This window comes from Pungitius pungitius, chromosome 7, assembly GCF_949316345.1.
Source record: "Pungitius pungitius chromosome 7, fPunPun2.1, whole genome shotgun sequence".
Classification (NCBI taxonomy): domain Eukaryota; kingdom Metazoa; phylum Chordata; class Actinopteri; order Perciformes; family Gasterosteidae; genus Pungitius; species Pungitius pungitius.
In genome coordinates, this window is record NC_084906.1 from 489,905 (window position 1) to 509,157 (window position 19,253).

General features: G+C 41.8%; 1 protein-coding gene across 3 annotated transcripts in view; it reads left to right on the forward strand.

The window, feature by feature from the left end:
• The window catches only part of nlgn1 (neuroligin 1), a 187,816-nt gene extending 169,540 nt beyond the window's left edge, over positions 1-18,276 (forward strand). For all 3 annotated transcript variants that reach the window (XM_037468705.2, XM_037468707.2, XM_037468709.2), the window contains 7 exons: positions 6,203-6,415; positions 7,146-7,412; positions 7,508-7,869; positions 8,507-8,667; positions 9,496-9,652; positions 10,968-11,045; positions 12,108-18,276. In XM_037468705.2, coding sequence (XP_037324602.2) covers positions 6,203-6,415; positions 7,146-7,412; positions 7,508-7,869; positions 8,507-8,667; positions 9,496-9,652; positions 10,968-11,045; positions 12,108-12,698 — 1,829 coding nt within the window. In that variant the 3' untranslated portion in view covers positions 12,699-18,276. The remainder of the gene's footprint in view (positions 1-6,202; positions 6,416-7,145; positions 7,413-7,507; positions 7,870-8,506; positions 8,668-9,495; positions 9,653-10,967; positions 11,046-12,107) is intronic.
• The last annotated feature ends 977 nt before the right edge of the window (positions 18,277-19,253 follow it).

Sequence of the window (19,253 nt, forward strand, 5' to 3'; positions counted from 1 at the left end):
GTATCTGCTTGGGGGCCTGTGTGTGTGTGTGTGTGTGTGTGTGTGTGTGTGTGTGTGTGTGTGTGTGGTAAAGGGAATAATGAAGAGGATTATGAGTCACACAGCGGTGTGACGAGGAGGAACGGATCGATAACTAGATGTGTGTGCCAGAGCGTCACAGTACAGCAGAGACGAGAGAGGTCGACATTTTGACTCTAATTGTGTGGAAGGCCGAGAACGAGGCCGAGGGGGATTACAAATACTGAAAAGCAAAAGGAAATACAGGGTTATGACTCATGTAAATCATACAAGTGTAAATGATGTCAATAAATAAATGAATGCAATAAGAGTAAGAAGTAAGAAGACTTCTTGAAAATAAGAAAAATAGTTCCTGCAGCATGCATAATACAGGAGAAATAGGAAATGGAAAACTAACTGGCTACTTGTTTTAAACTTCAATCAATATGTATGAGAACTCAGTGCAGGACAGGCCAACGGGGGGGGGGGGCAGATTTAGAGGAGAGACAGAAAATAGAAGGACTCCAGTGTTTCCCCTGGGTTTACAACTTCAAGGGGGGCGGGGGGGGGGGGGGGTGGCAGTGTAGTAGACGGGCCAACCGTGGGGGGGGGCGTATTAGTTGGCTGAACTCTGGTTCTCTCTGCCCCGCCGTGAATAAATTATAATTGTATAATATATATATGTATATTTTTTGGAGGGGGGGGGGGCACTGGACTCTTCTCTCTGCGTCAGATCCCGGTTTCTTCTTAAGACAAATGGTTTTTAATACGAGGACCCAGAGGGTTCTGGACCTGACGGGCTTCACAAACCCAAGCCGAACCTTCTTGCCCCCCTTAAACAGTCAGACAATGTGTCAGCTCACATTGGAAGGAATTCATTTCTTCGTTTCTGTCTTTTAGTCTTTTTTTCTCCTAAATTTTTTCGCATCTCTTTTTTCACATTTCGAGTTGTCCTTTTTTTGCATGTGTGTGTGTGTGTGTGTTTGTATGCGTTTCAGCTCATCATAGAAGGCACAACTGAGATGGAAATGGGAAGAAAAGATGGGCGAGTCAAGGTTTTTGCTGGTTTCGTCTGAAGAAGCGTCTTCTGTGTCTCTCCCTCTCCGTCCATCCGGGATTCTCTTTGTCCTCAATCACTCCCTCTCTGCACATTAGACTGTCTCCCTGCATTCAACTTCAAATGTCCTTACTTTTTTTCTTCTTTGGTGCTTTGATGTTCCTTCCAGGTGATCAGCTGTCAATTAAACACTATGGTCATGTATGAATGAAAGTTCCCGTCAGCCCCTTGTTCCTCAAAGGAACACTGCCTAGGAAACAGGAACCTTTTGTGGAGTTCTTGGCACATTTTACCTCCGATACGACTGAGTGGTAGATTTAAAAAAATGTTTTGACTATTTCACCGTTGCGCCTCAAGGGGTGAGTGGAGAGCATGGTCGTCCGTCATTAGAGGGCAGGCAGTTCCACATAGCGATGTGTCCAGACATCTGGAGATGCTATACAACAGTCAACATCTTATCAGGTATTCTTACCTGATTCATTCATTCATCCAACTATTACCCATTTCTGTCATACAGAATCCTCTCAGCTTTACTCAGCCCCTTGTTTCCCATCAACTTGATTCCACATGAAGCCAGCAGCTGTTTTCAGCTGGTGCACTTCCCCGTCCAGGAGTAGACAGACAAGAACATACTGGAAAACCAAATTAAGCAGCCAGCAGCTCAAAAGGCTCATGTTTTACCCAGGATATCAGTTTGTGTGTTCACATAAAAAGGTTAAGCCTTTATAGAGCATGTGAACCCTCTGTCAGGTCAGAAGTAACCTGGACCAAAGAATGATGCTTCTCTGCTCTGATCTTAGTGAATGTGTGAATTTATTGTTGCAGCAGCTGCTGTGAATTCAGTTTTCAAGTGTGGACGTCCTTGAGCAAATAACAGCAGCAGCAAGAAAAAGGAGTTGTAATTCTGTTGCACCACGCATCACAGTATGTGAGGAGTGTGTTTGCATGGCCTAGGGGCAATGTTTGTTAAAAACTAGTGTCAAATTAAATCATTACCGTCAACCTAATTATTAATAATCACTAAGCTAAATCACAAAATAAATAACTGTCAGGCTCCACCTTAAAAAGGGACTAATAACCAAACTATAAATCAAGCCTAATAATTAATATTCACTCATTAAGAGTGAGGAATTGAAGGTTTCAGTTGGTACACTTCACAGTACGATGTGCTCAAATAAATCACAGAGAACTGCTCCTTAAAGTTTAACAGGGTTCCCATCAATACAGATCAAGACCATTTGACATAAACAAAAGCTATTATACGATATCCTACTATCTGAACAACAAATGAAAACATGCATGCATGTGGGGGGGGGGGGGGTGTGTGTGTAACCGTAGTTCCCTGAGAGGCGTATCTCTACAGAAAGAGAGCGTTTCTGTGCACATCCCACTGCTGTTTGTCACTGAGAATCATATTTAGCCCTCCTATAAATGAATGAATAAAGACAGTATTTGATTTAGAAACAGTAACTGATGATGTGGTTATTTAGCCCTTCTGGGGCCCAACATTACTGAAACCCTTTATGTTGTTTAATCACAGAGCGACTTTCTTTGCCTCGGGAGAAAAATGGACTTGCATTCATCAGATGGCCAGAATCTAAGTGTTCTTCTTTTCAAGTGCCCCCCCCCTACATATTATACAGTCACCAATAGTCTTTGGTGGAACATTAAGCCATAATTGAATCATATTTAATATACTGAATTTGTATTTAGATCGATGTGCGGTTGTCTACAGGGGCTGAAACACGAGGGGACCTCCATGAGAGATTAATCATTCAGAACCCTTTATAGCCATCATTAGGTGTTCTATCACTGTCTTTTTCCCGGTGTGCTTGTTTATCTAGCTGCTTTATCTTTCACTTGGACTTCCCCTTCATTTTGTCTGTCTGCATTTTGCTTTCCATTCCACCGCTGCTGCAGCGCCTCAGTGACGGTGTTTCTCCTCTCTTCATTTCATGCTCTCTGTCTTGAGTCGAGAGGACAGACAGCGAGAGACGGAGAGAAAGAGAGGATTATAGCACAGACAGTGGGAAATAGAAGTATATTTCTTGGCGTCCAGCGGCTTCTCTCCTGTAGGACAGAGATAGTTGGGATTCCTGGATCAGGGTTCACCTTCATATTGTCATGGAGCTTAGAGGCCGAGCTGCCGTATCGCTGCCTGTGACCCTTGGAAACAGACTCCGTCCCACGTGGGAGCTCGTAGAAGCTGAAAGGTTGATAACTATAGTCTAGACTATGACACCACTAGGATTGAGTCCTGCTGCATCCTGATGCATAAAGCATCTTGGGAAGATTGTTCAGCATCAATTATTCTAGAATCAATATTACAATCAACGTTGTCAACATTTCAACTTGAACTAATCCTTCGCCACAACATCAACAAATCCTTTTACACTATGTGTGCATTAATAACAACATATTGTCTGATTAATGTATTTACTCTGACCTGGTACCAAGGAGGAGCACTCACAGTAACTTGTTTTGTCCGGTAGTAGACAGTAGTATTTGTTCATAACTATGAAACAATAAGAGGTCTGTGTGTCATCGTGATTAGCCGTCATTATGGAGCATACCACCAATGAATAGTGGGAGCAGAGAGGTTGGGGTACAAGGGGCTTCACATGGAAGATGTTGGGAGTGTCAGCAGTAGCTCTGTGCATGAAGGCAGTATCTTATCATTTAGGGCAGCTTTACTACCTCATCTACTCACTATTACTGTGAGAGCCAAGTGTCAGCAGATCTGTAAATCATGTCTTCTGTACTGCTGCATTACCAAGGCTAACAGAGCAGAGCAGTACATGCACCATTTAACAAACCCAGCTACTGCTCCCGCTTTGCTGGGTTTGGGTTTCTTTTGGGACTAAATATCTTCTTAAGGAAATAGAAGATACAGTACAGTGTCCCATGAATGTGTTATTTCTTGTTTTTAATGTTCTAATCAAAATCAAGCTAAAAAACGATGTTTGTGAAGTCACCAAATTAAACATTCAATGCACTCTGCAGTGTGTGTGTGTGTGTGTGTGTGTGTGTGTGTGTGTGTGTGTGTGTGTGCAGCCGTGTGCGCCACTATCACTATCCCTGCCTCCCTTTGTGATTGTCAGCCCATCGCTTCAGCTAAATTGAATCAATTAAAATCTTTCTAGTAGATGTTTGCTGTTGCTTCCACACGATGAGGAACACAAATAAATAAATAAGCCAGCTGAAAAGGAATAGAAAGAGAAATGAACTCAATTAAACAATGTGGTGTGGAAGCTGCTGCCAGTGAGGTGTGTTTGTCAGGGTGTGTATGTGTGCAGATGCATATGTTATCTTTGTTCATAAAATCCAGTTTATATTTATTCTTAACATTATAATGTCTGCTACGTTATCTAAAGTAAGAAAGTATTTTGAATCCTTTTTAGCTTCAGATTCTGAATATAACCTGCTCTTGAACTGGTAATGATGCATTAAATAAAGCGTGTTTACCTTGCTTACCTTTCCCTCAAACAGACAGTTCTGATGGGGAGTTGAAAGCATAATTTCACTCTTTTTAAAGACTACAAACCCCATCCACAAAAAAGTTTCACCTCATAGAATCCAAAGCCACTCTTATTTTCAAACTCAGCACAGCTGTTGTTCCATATTGAACTGTTAGAGTGTGTGTGTTTGTGAGTGGGCACAAGGCGATGGCTCAGAATACCGGTCTTCCTACCAGAGTAGTGTTGGCATCATGCCTCTCTGCAGCCCATTACAGGAGCATGTCTTCCCCCTGAGGCTCTTCTCCTGACTCCCCACCAAGTGGCCTGAATGCATCCCCGTGGACATGAACTGTGGTGTTGACTGACACTGGCTCATGAACTCTCCACTTAGTGAGAGCTTGAAAATGGAGTCGGCGGGTGAGGGAACATGTGAGGCGGAAGGTTTGAGTGGGCTTGGTGGCCGGGTCTGGAGGACTCCCTGTATGCCTGTAGCTGGTAATGGAGCTGTTAACATGGAAATCAGAGGGATAGGTAGGGGGTGGTGGGGGCAGTGGTAGACATGAAATTGCTTTAAAAGAGCAGAGCTCTCCTTTGGGTACATTCGAAGAGCCTCGTCTGGGCTTTACTGGACTTTACTGGACTTTACTGGACAGGGGGACTAGATGATGAAGAGTAGGACTGATGCTGAGATGGAAATATATATAGTTAGATGTAATTCATGCTAATGTATTAGATCAGCCTAGATAAAGAGTGTTTTATTAATTGTAATACGTGCTGCATTAAGTTGCTGTTTATTCTTGAGAACTATTTTTGTAGTTTAAGGATGATTGATAATATCTGGGAATATGGCTAAAAAGTGAGTCGGTTGTTAAGGCTCCAAGAAAAACATTGATTTGAAAGAGAAAAGTGAGGTGAATGCTGAGCAGGTTTGCCCCCCCCCCCTATTGAATGGTACAGGAAGCACTGAAGGTGAGGGTCTACTTTATAGTGAGAACACATGCATCCTGCTACTACTAAAATAAAGTTATCTAACTGTGTACAAATAAAGTATAAACTAGGTATTGTAAGCTATTATTTCACTAGTGTTGTGGTGTTTATGGTATTATGGAAACAGACAGGTTGACGTTGAGGGACACTAACCAACAGTCAGATTTGATTAGTTAGCAGTGAGAACACGTTGTCGTTTCCATTTGACCTCCTGACCTCTGCCCGCTCATCATGTCGACCTCATGGTGACAATGTAGAAATAATATGAACAACTCGCACTTTATGGCTTCTAATAATGAAATAGTTGTCAAATCTGCTTTGATCAATATTCATCCTGTCCTTTCACTCTTTTATTTTTTTCACAAATATTAAATTGTAAAAACGTATATTTATTGAAGAACAGTTTACTTGTAAATGTTTTTCTTGTATATCTAAACTCTGTTTATTTCAGAGACAAATGATTTGTTTGTTGTAGAAATAGTTTTAAGAAGTTTGGATACAACGATCAGAACCTCTCTACTTTTCAGGCACTAGCCTCATCGTATAGATAATGGCATTAAATGTTTTGTTGTACATTTATGTCAGTCAGGTGGGTTGAGTGATCATTTTCTAATTTCAAATGAACCCCTCTGTTTAAGATATGAATATCAACACAAAGAAGGATACCACTCACATGTCCTCTGCTCTCTATCTTCTTGAACAGGGTTCCTGAGCACAGGGGACCAGGCTGCCAAAGGGAACTACGGCTTACTGGACCTGATCCAGGCTCTGCGTTGGACCAGTGAGAACATCGCTGCCTTCGGCGGCGACCCTTTGCGTATCACCGTGTTTGGCTCCGGCGCCGGGGCTTCCTGCGTCAACCTGCTCACGCTGTCCCACTACTCCGAAGGCAACCGGTGGAGCAACTCAACCAAGGGTAAACATGAGTTAGTGAATGTGTACCGGGTGTGTGCTGCAGGGTTGTCCAACCTCATGTGTACTTGGTTCAGAGGAAACCCAACATTTTAGTTTCAGCCACACACACAACGTCTTGTTAGCCTCGTGTCTGTGTGTCTTTGCACATCTCCTATTCTCAGCTGCCCCTTCCACCCAGCTGCCTCCAGCTGCCTCATCACCCCACTCACCCACTCCCTGTGGTCCCCGCTAAGGTTGTCAGATGTCACTCATTATTCGTTCCCTTGTGTGTCTCTCATGAGTATTTGCTGTATCTCCATTAATGACTGTGACTGCCCCTTTGTGGATTTTTTCTCTCTCCCGGTCTGAGTTTTGTTTTTGTTAAATTAAGTTAAATCTGATCTCCAGTGTCTCTCTGTGTTTAAGTCCTCACCCAGCTGTGAATCATGACAATACATGTGTTAATTCCTGAACCCCAAGCAGTTTTGGATAAAGATATTCACTGCAAAATGTAAGTCCTTAAAACAGTCCAATCAGAGCTAGATGTCAAATATATTATGCATTATAAGTGCTGTATATCTGTCCTGTCCAGTTTCATTGCCATTGCCAAAACACCGATTTAATTTGTCCATTACAGAGCACTGGGGGACATCGGTATGCTAATCAATCAAATGAAACTCCTCAAATCTGGGTGTTTTTTATATAATAACAGCATTTTTCTTGGTTTCCTGCTCTGCTGGTTTTCTCTCCAGGGTTGTTCCAGAGGGCCATCGCTCAGAGCGGGACCGCTCTCTCCAGCTGGGCTGTCAGTTTCCAGCCAGCCAAATACGCCCGGATCCTGGCCCGTAAGGTGGGCTGTAACCTGGAGGACACGGTGGAGTTAGTTGGGTGCCTTCAGAGGAAACATTACAAGGAGCTCGTAGAACAAGACATCCAGCCAGCCCGCTACCACATTGCCTTTGGACCTGTTATTGATGGAGATGTTATACCTGATGACCCCCAGATACTCATGGAGCAAGGTACAAATTAACTTTGCTAAAGACAGCGATTTCTTACAATCTTCTTACCTACTGTTACTTATGTACTTATAACACTGTGTAACATCTCTTTAAAGGTGAGTTCCTCAACTACGATATCATGATGGGAGTTAATCAGGGCGAAGGCCTTAAATTTGTGGAGCTTATTGTGGACAATGAAAACGGCGTTCAGGCAAACGACTTTGACTACGCCGTGTCCAGCTTTGTGGATGACCTGTACGGCTACCCAGAGGGAAAAGACATTCTCCGGGAGACCATCAAGTTCATGTACACAGACTGGGCCGACCGGCACAACCCAGAGACGCGACGGAAAACACTGCTGGCCCTGTTCACTGATCACCAGTGGGTAGCGCCGGCTGTAGCCACAGCAGACCTGCACTCCAGCTTCGGCTCCCCGACCTACTTCTATGCCTTTTACCACCACTGTCAGACGGAGCAGGTGGGTCATGTTACGCCTTGGAAAGACTCAGTTACTGCTCAAACAACATTGTGATTCATAATCTAAGATCAGACGGATATTTTTGAAAAGTAAGATTAATATAAATATATTTTATTTTATTATAAAAATCCTACCTATTGTAGATGTGCTCTAATTTATTAACTCTAAGTTGAACTGATTAAGGTAGTTTTGTACAGCTGCACCTGATCAGCTGACTCAAGCAGTTTGTGTTTACCCACTCAGGTTGTGCACTGAGTTCATTCTATTTTCTCTGAGGTTGTAATATAGTAACTTCCCGTGGTTACGTCTGTCCCTCAGTTTCCACCATGTTGAGCAGCATCCCTTTACTACTGGTCTTGTATAGAATTGCACCACATTTGACCTGGGTTGAAATCTGCTTCTGGTTGTTTCTTAACATGAAGGCGGCCACCACTGATTCCCTAACAGAGCGTGATTTAGAAAACGTCCTTATTAGATGTGGGGACAATGTTGGCACTTCAAACAAAGGCGCCGAATGACTGAGAGTTGATGGAACTGTACGAGGACAGCAGGAAGAGTCACTGGTTCAACCTCTAAGATGATCCCATGTGTGTAGTGTTGTGTTTAAAATAACATCTGATCTGATTGCTTACATCAGGTCCCACAGTGGGCGGACGCAGCACATGGAGATGAGATCCCGTATGTGTTCGGGCTGCCCATGATTGGTCCAACAGAGCTGTTTCCCTGCAACTTCTCCAAGAACGACGTGATGCTCAGCGCTGTGGTCATGACTTACTGGACAAACTTTGCCAAAACGGGGTATGAGGAACCTAAAGACGTGGCTCAACTCCCTTTCTGTGTGTTGTGTGTTATTCCGTGGACCGATGGAATTGGCCTGAGGAGTAACAAACTCGATAGGACAAAATTAAAATCCCCCCCCCCCCCCTTCTGTTTCTTGGTGCCCTAGAGCATGTAGTCATGGCCACTAATTGTTTTTGGGGAGTGTAATGTGGGACATTAGCTTTTTCTGGGCACTGCCCAGTAGCTTGAGGGGATGAGAAAAAGGCCTAATGATCTACATATATAACTCCAAATTGACATTAAATGCAGGGTACCTGGGAGATTTATGCCGCCAATTTGAATAGTTAAGCGTGTTCCTGATGAGTTCTGGCTGGCTCCATATGCCACTCTCACACAATAAGGCTCTCAGTGGGTGTGAATGGGCCTCCATAGCTCACATGGCCAGCTCGCTTCTATTCACATTACGTGTAAGGGGGTCTTTTTAACACAGAATCCCCTGTGGAATGTGCTCCTGAAGCATATACTGAAGTTCATATGGTGTGACGACCTGCATTCATAATGTAGTTAATTTGTGTGTTGATGTTAGATGGTATATATTCATTAGCAGATGGTATAAATTCATATACCATCTGCTAATCTGCTAAAGAAGTACCTACTTCTTAGATTGGTTTATAGTAACCATTGAAGCTTATGTTTTATACCTATTTTTTATGTATGAATCAAGTTTAAATATCTTATTATTATTACATATATTCTACATTGTTATCAATACATGTGTGCATAGATCTGGAAAACAAAACGACAGCAGATCTTGACACTCTAAAAATTCTTTACTCTTTTTGTCAGGGATCCAAACCAGCCTGTTCCACAAGACACAAAGTTCATCCACACCAAGCCCAATCGCTTTGAGGAGGTGGCATGGACACGCTACAACCAGAAGGACCAACTTTACTTACACATTGGCCTGAAACCCCGGGTCAAAGAGCACTACCGTGCCAACAAGGTATTGCTTGGTTACCGTTATAATAGCTGTGTTAGAGCGGGACACACAGGTTTTGCACAACCCAACCATCAGCTGTTGTTATTATAACCATTCTAGTGCATCATATAGTGCAAACTAAACCATCACTATGACACAGTAAAAACAGGTAGTTAAAGATGAGGGTTGCATCACAACTACTTGGTTAGGTTATATGCAGATGTGACTGTATGATACAGGCATCGCTCAAATTACCTTTCACACTGGAATCAAACAGCAAATACCTGTGTGAAAGTCCGTAGGCTTTGAAGTCTCTATTATTTGTTTGAATCTATTTAGCGAGACGTCCTCCCTACAGCGATATTTTTCTTTGTCCTTTGCTCCCATTTTAACTACAACAGCCACTTGAGGACTGGATCCTTTTCTTGTATTCTTATTGGTTATCAACCTTTAAATTGATCATATCAGCCTTCTGAACTTAATAGTAGGTTAATCAGGCCTCTTCTAAAAATTCAATTCATTTTATTCTGTATAATCCAAAATTGCCTCAGAGAGCTTTTAAACAAAAAGAAGTAATAATGGTAATGATAGCCGTACACTGTCCAGATTTAAAGACTTAAATAGAAAGTACAACATGCACATCTACAGACATTAGAAGGTAGAACAGGTGGAACAGCGACTCTCTCTTTATGCAGTTTGCCACTGTCTGTTAGGGTCACAGTGGTGGTGCTCATCAGACCATGTTCTGCTCATGGTAGACAAGAAGATGAAAGAATAATGTATCATTGATTGCATTTAAAGTGGTGCTGGCGGTGCGTAAAGTGGTCCGATTCCTCTGTACATTCTCCGCTGTATGTCACGCCTCTTTGTTTTACTTGAAATGCAAAAAGCTTTCTCCATCTTGAACTACCACCTCGCTCTCTCCAATCTAACCGACTGCAGCTGTTGTTGCTGTTGTTTACTGGGTGTTTATTTCCGGCACACCGAAAGTTAACAAAATTGCGTTAACTGCATGAAATTGTTTTATCGTATGAATCTCTGCCACATTAATTGCATCGATCGGTGGGAATTGACAGCACTAATTAAAATATATTACCTTTTATTATAAAACATCTATTGAGATGTCCTCATTATGATATATTATAATATTATTGCGTGTTTGATAGCGTTTTTTACATTGTATAATGCTATGTTAGTTTGCTGGAACTGTCTGGCCCTACCAATAAAAAGTCCAACAGCCGCTGCTGTTTGAAAGCATTTCAAGATGTTGTGAAATTAATCTTTTTGAAATGGAAGATGTTACATGTTCTCATTTTCTCATTTTCTCTCCACTACTCAGGTCAACTTATGGTTGGAGCTGGTTCCTCATCTGCATAGCCTCAACGACGTCACTCAGCTAATACCCACCACAACAAAGGTTAGCTTCTATATTTCATCCTGAATCGTGATTAGAAAAGAAGGTTTTGTAGTAGTACATCCAAAGTAATATTCCTTAGTGTTTACAATGCTTCACGCCCCTTGTAAGGCCTGATACAAGTGCACGATGAAGTAAAGCTGCGAGCAGCGATGAACGGGCCTTCGCATCTCCTTGCATGTCGGGCCGGGGGGGCAACGGTCAGCCAGACCCGCGGGTCAAAAAGGCTTTGGCTTTTAACAAGTAGCATATATAAATAAAGCATTTATTTGATAGGATATTTAACACATTTGCAAAGATGTAAAGCTCCGCCGACTTCATGAGAACCAGGAACCTAAACACAACACTGTGTTTGATGCTTCTGACCCGACCAAAGGAAACCTCATGGTCCTTTAGGTTAAGAGACCCCTCAACCCTCCTACAATGGGTGCAATACATTATTTTTTTGGGCTGGATCATGAACCAGACATTCTCAACTGGACCCCCACTTTGTATTGAACAGTCTTTTCTTTCTCTTTCCCTCCTCTTAATTTTTCCTCCACCTGCACTGAGCAGCTCCATCAAAAGCCTCCACCTGTCACGTGTGCTTGTGCGTTCTTTGTTGCTTAGTAACGAACGTTCGATGGCGGGACGGTTTAACAGTCTTCTCGAGATGTGACGCGTGGACTAGTTGACGTGCGCGTGTCTCAAAACGCTGGCTGCCGTCACCACAAAACAGATCGGTTTTCGTCTCGTCTCGTGAAAAAAGGGTGTTAACGAATATTTTTATAGTTATAGTTCAACATTTTGTGAAGAAAAGTTTGCTATAAAAAATATATATAACATGTACCAAATCCAAGAGGTCCATACAGAAAGAGAGAAACATAAACATGGTGCTGCCTCTGTTACTTTGAGATCTATTGATGAAGAGTTTTATCATTCTTCTTCATTTAGGTTTAAAGACCAATAATTGATTTTTAGCATCCATTTCGGCACCTAAGCAGAGAGAAAACGGGCGCTACCACATAGAACTTGGACTTATGTCACACCTGATCATAATAGTCTTAATGTTTATCCCTCCTTCAGATCCCTCCACCTGAAGCCACCAACCGCACCCCGAAGACCAAGGTTCTGGTAACCAAACGCCCCAACCCGACCCCGTTCCCCACGGAGACCCAGGACAGCCACATCCAGCCCCATCTGGTGGACCAGCGTGACTACTCCACTGAACTGTCGGTGACCATCGCTGTTGGAGCTTCCCTGCTTTTCCTCAACATTCTGGCCTTTGCTGCCCTTTACTACAAGAAAGACAAGCGCCGGCATGACGTCCACAGGCGCTGCAGCCCCCAGCGGAGTGCCACCAATGACCTGGCTCACACTCAGGAAGAGGAGATCATGTCCCTGCAGATGAAGCAACACTCGGGCCTGGACTGCAGGGGGGTGGGTGACTCTCTGCATCCGCACGATATGGTGCTGAGGACTGCCTGTCCGCCGGACTACACTCTGGCCATGAGGCGCTCACCGGACGACATCCCGCTCATGACGCCAAACACCATAACCATGATCCCCAGCACCATGGGGGGGCTCACCTCCATCCACTCTTTCAACACCTTCCCCAGCAGCGGGCAAAATAACACCCTAACCCATCCGCACCCACATTCCACTACCCGGGTATAGCCTCGTGGATGCACCCTAGCAGGCAGGACTCACTGCGGCCAACCAAGTGACAACCAGCGATGTGTCAGCCTGGAGTGACACTGGGATTGTTCACCCTGTTAATACCTGAGGGAATATAGTTGAGGGATTTCTTTTGAGGTTTGGACCAGAAGGAAAAAAAGAATAACCATCATGTTTTTGTAGAAAAATAAAGACAGGAATAAAAAAGTACAAACAAGGAGAAAAACAACTTCAATAGCTAAAACCGCGAAGGATCTTGTTTATTATTATTTTGTTTCTAATATTTCAGCCAAACAGGTACGGTAAACTGCTTTTTTTCTAGCGACAGAAATGGCCTTGGAGGCTTTTGACAAACGACTGCCTGACAGTGCTATCTGGAAGCAGAACCAAGCATCAAACCTGCCTCGGAGTTAAGAAGAGCGGAGCACTTTGTAAAAGAAAGAAAACATATTGTTTTCTTTGGGCATCGACGAGCAGATTCCTCTGTTTGTGTGGCACGGAGTAGATAAGGTGCAAACCCATTTAGGTATGTGATCAATTCTTAAATGGAGACTATGTAAGATACAGCAGAAACAATTGTTGAATAGAACAAAAGAAGGATGGAAACGTCAATGGAAAAAAGGAAACCTGTATGCACAATGGAACCATTAAGAGGAAAAAAATGTGAGATGTTTCATCCATTTATTTTTGAGGATCGGGAACAATGTTATTGTATAGAAGCTATTTACATATCTAGAACGGTACACCAAACACCAGGCTGTTCAGACCTCTTCTCTTAGGGTGTGGGTGTGGGGCATCTATACTGCAAACCTGAACCAGTGGGAATCGGCTGATCCACCTTCTGGCTCTTGCAGTTTCAACTTCAACACAAAAAGCTGGGCGACAAAGGATAATGGATATTTTAGCACGATCCGCATGACAATTTAACTGCTTCATGGCTGCCCTGCTTATTACATCATTATTAAGAATCCTTTTTCCCCTCTACTTTGCATTGGAACAATTTTAAATCAATTCCCTAATTGGATTACGGGAAAACACACCTTTGCAGGACCACAGGAAACGCAGTCCCAGGTTGCGGATGTTGTGGCTGGAGCTGGAAACCGAAAGGGGAGGTACTGGGAATGTGCTCCAACTTTCTTGCATAACATAATATAGCTGGAGTGGAGCTGGGCATATGCAGACTAGTGTTGTACTCTGTGTTGGTACTACTTTTTGATGATGGTAAATTACATCACGCTGCATTAATCAAATTTATCACACCTTCAGTTGAGATCAAAGTTATCTGCTATTCTACCACTATTTTACCACTCTGCCATATAGGAACAATTACCTGCACTGTTAGTTCCATTGCACTCATTCTTTTTTTCTTCATCTGGAAGGAGTGTTGATTGAGTGACACACTGTACTTATTGAAATGAAAGCAATATGGTAAAGGTAGTAGAAGAAATTATTTTGCTATATTATAGCTTTTATTTTGCTTCATCCAGCCAGGTTCTGTAGAGCAATTTAAACATAAACGCCATTACAGAACTTCTACAAGTCAAAGGCCAAGCACAGACAGATCATGTTGGGTGGAATTCTCTGGATAGCACAACAGGTAGAGAAATGGATGCATTCAAACGGGATACTTTCTATCTAGTTTTTTATCAATAGCCAAGGTTTATGATTTTTAGATGCACATTGTCTTATAGTAAGAAAGAAAAAAGGTTTTCTTTAGCAGCTGAGAAATCTGTTGTCCCTCTTTACCCAACTTGAGATAGCTACTACCTTTCTTCTTTTGGTCACAATCTCTATTTAAAGTCCTCTCTACTTTCTCATCTTTCCACTGAGCGGACAGGGCTCTTTAGCCAATAGTCATTTACCTTTGCATCCAGAGCGCCTTAAGTCTGCCGCGGCCAGCATCGTGCGGTCAGTGAGGCTTCGGTGCAACAGCAAAGCAGTTGAAATCCAGTTGTTGTTGTTAGTCATTAGAGTCGTTGCAGTAAATTAGGGATATATGCCCTAGATGGCAGAGCCATTGTGCTGAGACAAATACAAAAGTCTGATTGCTGGCGCATCAATGCTACTTGGTAAGCTGAAAGGCTTGTTTTCCTTTCACTAAAGTGTAGATGTTTGGAGGGCTCTGTTGTGAGAATAAATCTGGCCCCTTTTGGCTCCCTTACAGGACTGTGCAGTCATTCAAAATAATGAGCACAGACTACTGTTACCCAATATAACACTGCGGCAGACAGGCTGTTAGGGGAATAAAATCGAGTCTTTCATAAGAGTGTTGCTTTTTGGGATAAGCTTTATATTGAGTAAACTAATTACATTTGTGAGCTATAGATGGATGAAATAAACTACCAAGCCTTGATCTGGGATTTCAACAAAAGGAGGATTCCATTATCACACATCATCCTCGTGGGCCATTTTTAATATCCTTCTCTATAAAGGAAGCCAACAACATCAAGAGTGTGTGAATTCCAGAATACTGGGACTACCCATACTGTAGGTCTGTGACATTGTATCAACAGGCCATTGGCTTTTCCAGCATTTGTGATCGCCCACATACATGTGAAAATTAATATATGTGTGCAGACACCTGCAATATTTCAAGCATTGCACTGAAATAACCTGGGGCAAAGCAGTGGGCATCCATTGAATTAAACATGTTATTATGAGTAAACAATCCTTACTGAGTAGTTAATAATTGAGGATTGATGGCTGATACCTGCAAGCCAACTGTAGCGTTAGTGCTGGTCAACAACTGACATATTTGAGATCAAAAATTGAAATGTATTGTGACAACTGCTAACAAGATTTAACATGCGTGGTGAAAACATGGTAACGCTTGTTTTGAGGATGTAAAACTAGAAAAGATGACTCAAAAGTTTCAGAGTGTGTGCTTGCAATGACTTGCAAATTGCATCAAACCGCTGTATCATGCCTAACTGACAAGATGTGTGGGAACTGAGGCAAAAAACATGGAACATCAAGCAAAAGCATTGGATGACCTTCACACCCATAAAGAGAAACTCAGGCTTACATATAGACATATAGCTAATCTACTTTCTCCTAAAAACTTTAATAAGCTGGCAAGAACAAAGAGCTGGATTAGATCTCGAGCTAGCTGTATAAATTGAGACAGACTGAAGCCATAGCTATCTAAAGAACAACACTCACCCCCTGCCCCCCCACACCTTTAATGACAGTGAAGCACATGTAGTGATACTAGTGGTGCATTGGAAGACAGTATAGCTAGCATGCTAGTTGATTCATTCCATAAAATCAATCAAAATGTATTCATGTAGCACCTTTTGCAGGCAGCAGTCAAAGTTCAGAGTTAAAATAAAAAAGAAGACATATTGCAATTCAAGGGGCCAGCACATTACAAGTAGCCTTTGACACAAGAGTCATAGCACATTGCCCCATTTAAAAAAGATATACCAACCCGTTGCTAGGATTCTTTTTCACGTCTTAAAATTTGATGTTTTGGATGTCACTGATTATTATCCATAAACACGTTTTCATGTCAGCCTTGCACAAACTTAGACACACATGCCCCATGGATATCGTTAAGGGCAGGGCTGGTTTTCCCAGCAAAAGTAGTTGCGTAAAGTTCGAAAAAACGAAATGGTTCCTGTTAAAATAAAATATGTAACAAAGTAACCAGAGTGAATGAATAATAGCCGACTTTTTTATGTAGCCTCGCTCAACAATATTACGAAACAAGCGAAAAAGAGCGGTCTCCCGGGTGAAAGTCCTTTCACTCTTTATTTGATCTTTCGGCCAGAAAGAACCCAGAAGTGGACTTTCATGGTTATTGTATTCAATAAATTGTCCCACTTCAAAGCTAAACAGTCACCCTGTGTACTACGTTGCATTCGGTGACCAAATACCAAAAACACATCCATCTATTGTATCCTTGGTTACACAGAGAAGGGAGCTGACATAACGATTCCAATGTTCCCACTTCAGAATTTGCTCCTTAGCAGCAATATTAGAGCCCATCTGCTTTGCATAACATTGTTAAAAGACCAGGTTAATGACCTAATTTGACCTAAAACTCCACAGGATACCATTAGTAATGAGACATTTTATTTAGATTTCACCTTAAAACATTAGTCCTTCAAGCAATGGCATTAAGGTTGTTCAAGGAGGTTGGAATTAACAGTAATTTTAACACTTTTTTCACTCCTAGACCTGCGCTCATACAACAGATAAAATCCTTGATATGCCCTAAATTATTGCCGATAGGAAAAAATGGATCACAAAAAAAGACATTTTTGAAAAAAAATCCAGGCAGTAAATCTGAAACGCATTATGAAATTGAAATACAAAAGATGGAAATGGCTTTAGGATGCCATAAGCAAGTGCTTTCCCAGGACTTTATTCTTGTCACTAGAACATTAGTTGGATTGACATTTACACCGAGCTTGCCGAGATGTTTCTAGGCAGGTCACAGGAAACTTTAAAGGCTTAATGTTCCTGTTGCTGAGCGCAACTCAGAACTATTTATAGTAAAACATGGATAAACAGATAATAAAATCAAATATGAAAAGTAGCTATACTGTTTATATGCTGTGGCAATGATTTTACCAGAAGTCTTGTCTGAATTTGCTACACCATAAAAACATGCACACATCTTTTTTAACACTTTTTTCAAATTTTCTCTGATAAATGACTAGATTCATGTTTGTTGGACCACGAAAATTCTAATGTTTCCTTAATGCTCGGTGCTCACACTGAACGGGTTCAGCATGCATTAGGAGTGTGTATAATTGTGTGTTTGGTGTAACACACAACTTTTAGTGTTATGAGTGCATTTACATGGAAATCCCTGTTATTGTTCATTCTTCAGTTCAAACCATACTTCACTGTCAATAGCTGAGGGTTGTAACCATTTTATCCATCAGTGTTCATTTCTTCAATGTGCCTAATGCTGTTATTATCTTAATATTTTGAATATGTTATGAGTCACATGACATAATCGTGACTTCAATTTGAAATTCTTGATTGTGTGTTTGTAAGCACGCTCATCCAGAAACAGCAGCAGGTGACAGTGTGAGGATGCCCCAGAGATCAGATTGATATCCATCCAGTGTCACCTTCCTTCAGTACTGTTTGTCAATCAGTCAAAGAGGGGAACCCCAAAACCAATCCAGGTAGCATTTCTTCAGTGATTTCTGTTGATCCCAGCACCAGTATGTTTTAACGAGCCAGTCTAGCAGGGTAAGTGAGAACTGAAGACACTAAACCCTGAGCATGGTGGACAGTCAGCCTGTGGCATGGTGTACAGGACGGTCACGGAAGGGGAGGAACAAGCACTGCGAATGAATGTAATGCAACGTGCCATTTTGTAACCTCAAAACGCAGCAGAAACGGCAACAACCAAACCTCAGATTCATCCTGAGAAGTTTTTGCTAGCAGTCTGACAACTAAAGGAAGATTTGTCTTTTGAATGCCATTTGGAAACAGGGGGCACCACGTGAACTGGTCTGGCCTTTGTAATGTAGATTATTTGTCACTTGTCTTTCTTTCTGGTTAAATAGTAATTACTCTTCTGGAGCACAATAAATACATGATTTTAATATGCGGATATGGTTCTTTTTCTCCTTTTTCCTAAGTCTTCATTTATATTCTGTTCCTGTTCTTGCTCATTTATTTGGTCAACCATACATCAACTCTCTCACAATTCAATTTTTGCTTGATTAACTTTTTTTAAAGCTTTGTTGCTTATTAAGGTAAAAAGCACCAGCATGATACAGCACAAGAAGTAGCTAAACAGCCTTCGCATGCATTCAGCTTTCATTTCCACTGTGAGTTTTTGACTTTGAGTTTGTGACTTTTGAATTAATTGACTAACAATGTTCTAGATTGCCGTATCTTTAATACTAATTGCAATGATTAATTTTGGAGTAATGACAAATGTAAAAGACCAAATGTTTGACATTGCCCCTAAAAGGAATCCAACGGAAAACAGTAGAAATCAAATGAATGTGTTCATGTTTTTGTGTTCAGTTTTTTTTTAGCAGAGGCCAAAATATCATTCATTTTAGTGGTGGAATAAACATAACTAGGGCATTAACATTCTATAAAGGCTATCAATGCAAATTTTGTAGACTGATGGAACCAATCAGAATGATCAAGATATAAGAAGTTGATTTACTGTGTCAGACAAACGGTCACTGAAGCTGCTTGCTGTGATTCACGCAGCTGGTGAAGTTGTTGCGAGTTGAAATAAAGACAGAATCTCTCAAAGCAGTTTCAATGGACCGGCCAAGTGTTTCTATAGCAGCCACAAATCACTTAACTGAAACTTTACTGAGCTTTTATACACACCTAGAAATATGGGAAATGGAAACAAAACTCTACTTTTATTGTGCAAGAAATGTGATCATCAGTATTGTGAATTCCCCGTCATTCTAGCTCATTACTCCATCTATGATAACCTCAGAATATTATGCCCATGTTGACCTTTTTTTGTCACGGTTTGGGTTCTTGTCTTATTTGTTTTATTTTGTAGTTTCATGTCTCTTGTGTCCCTGTGGTAACTTCACTTCCTGCCCTGTCTTC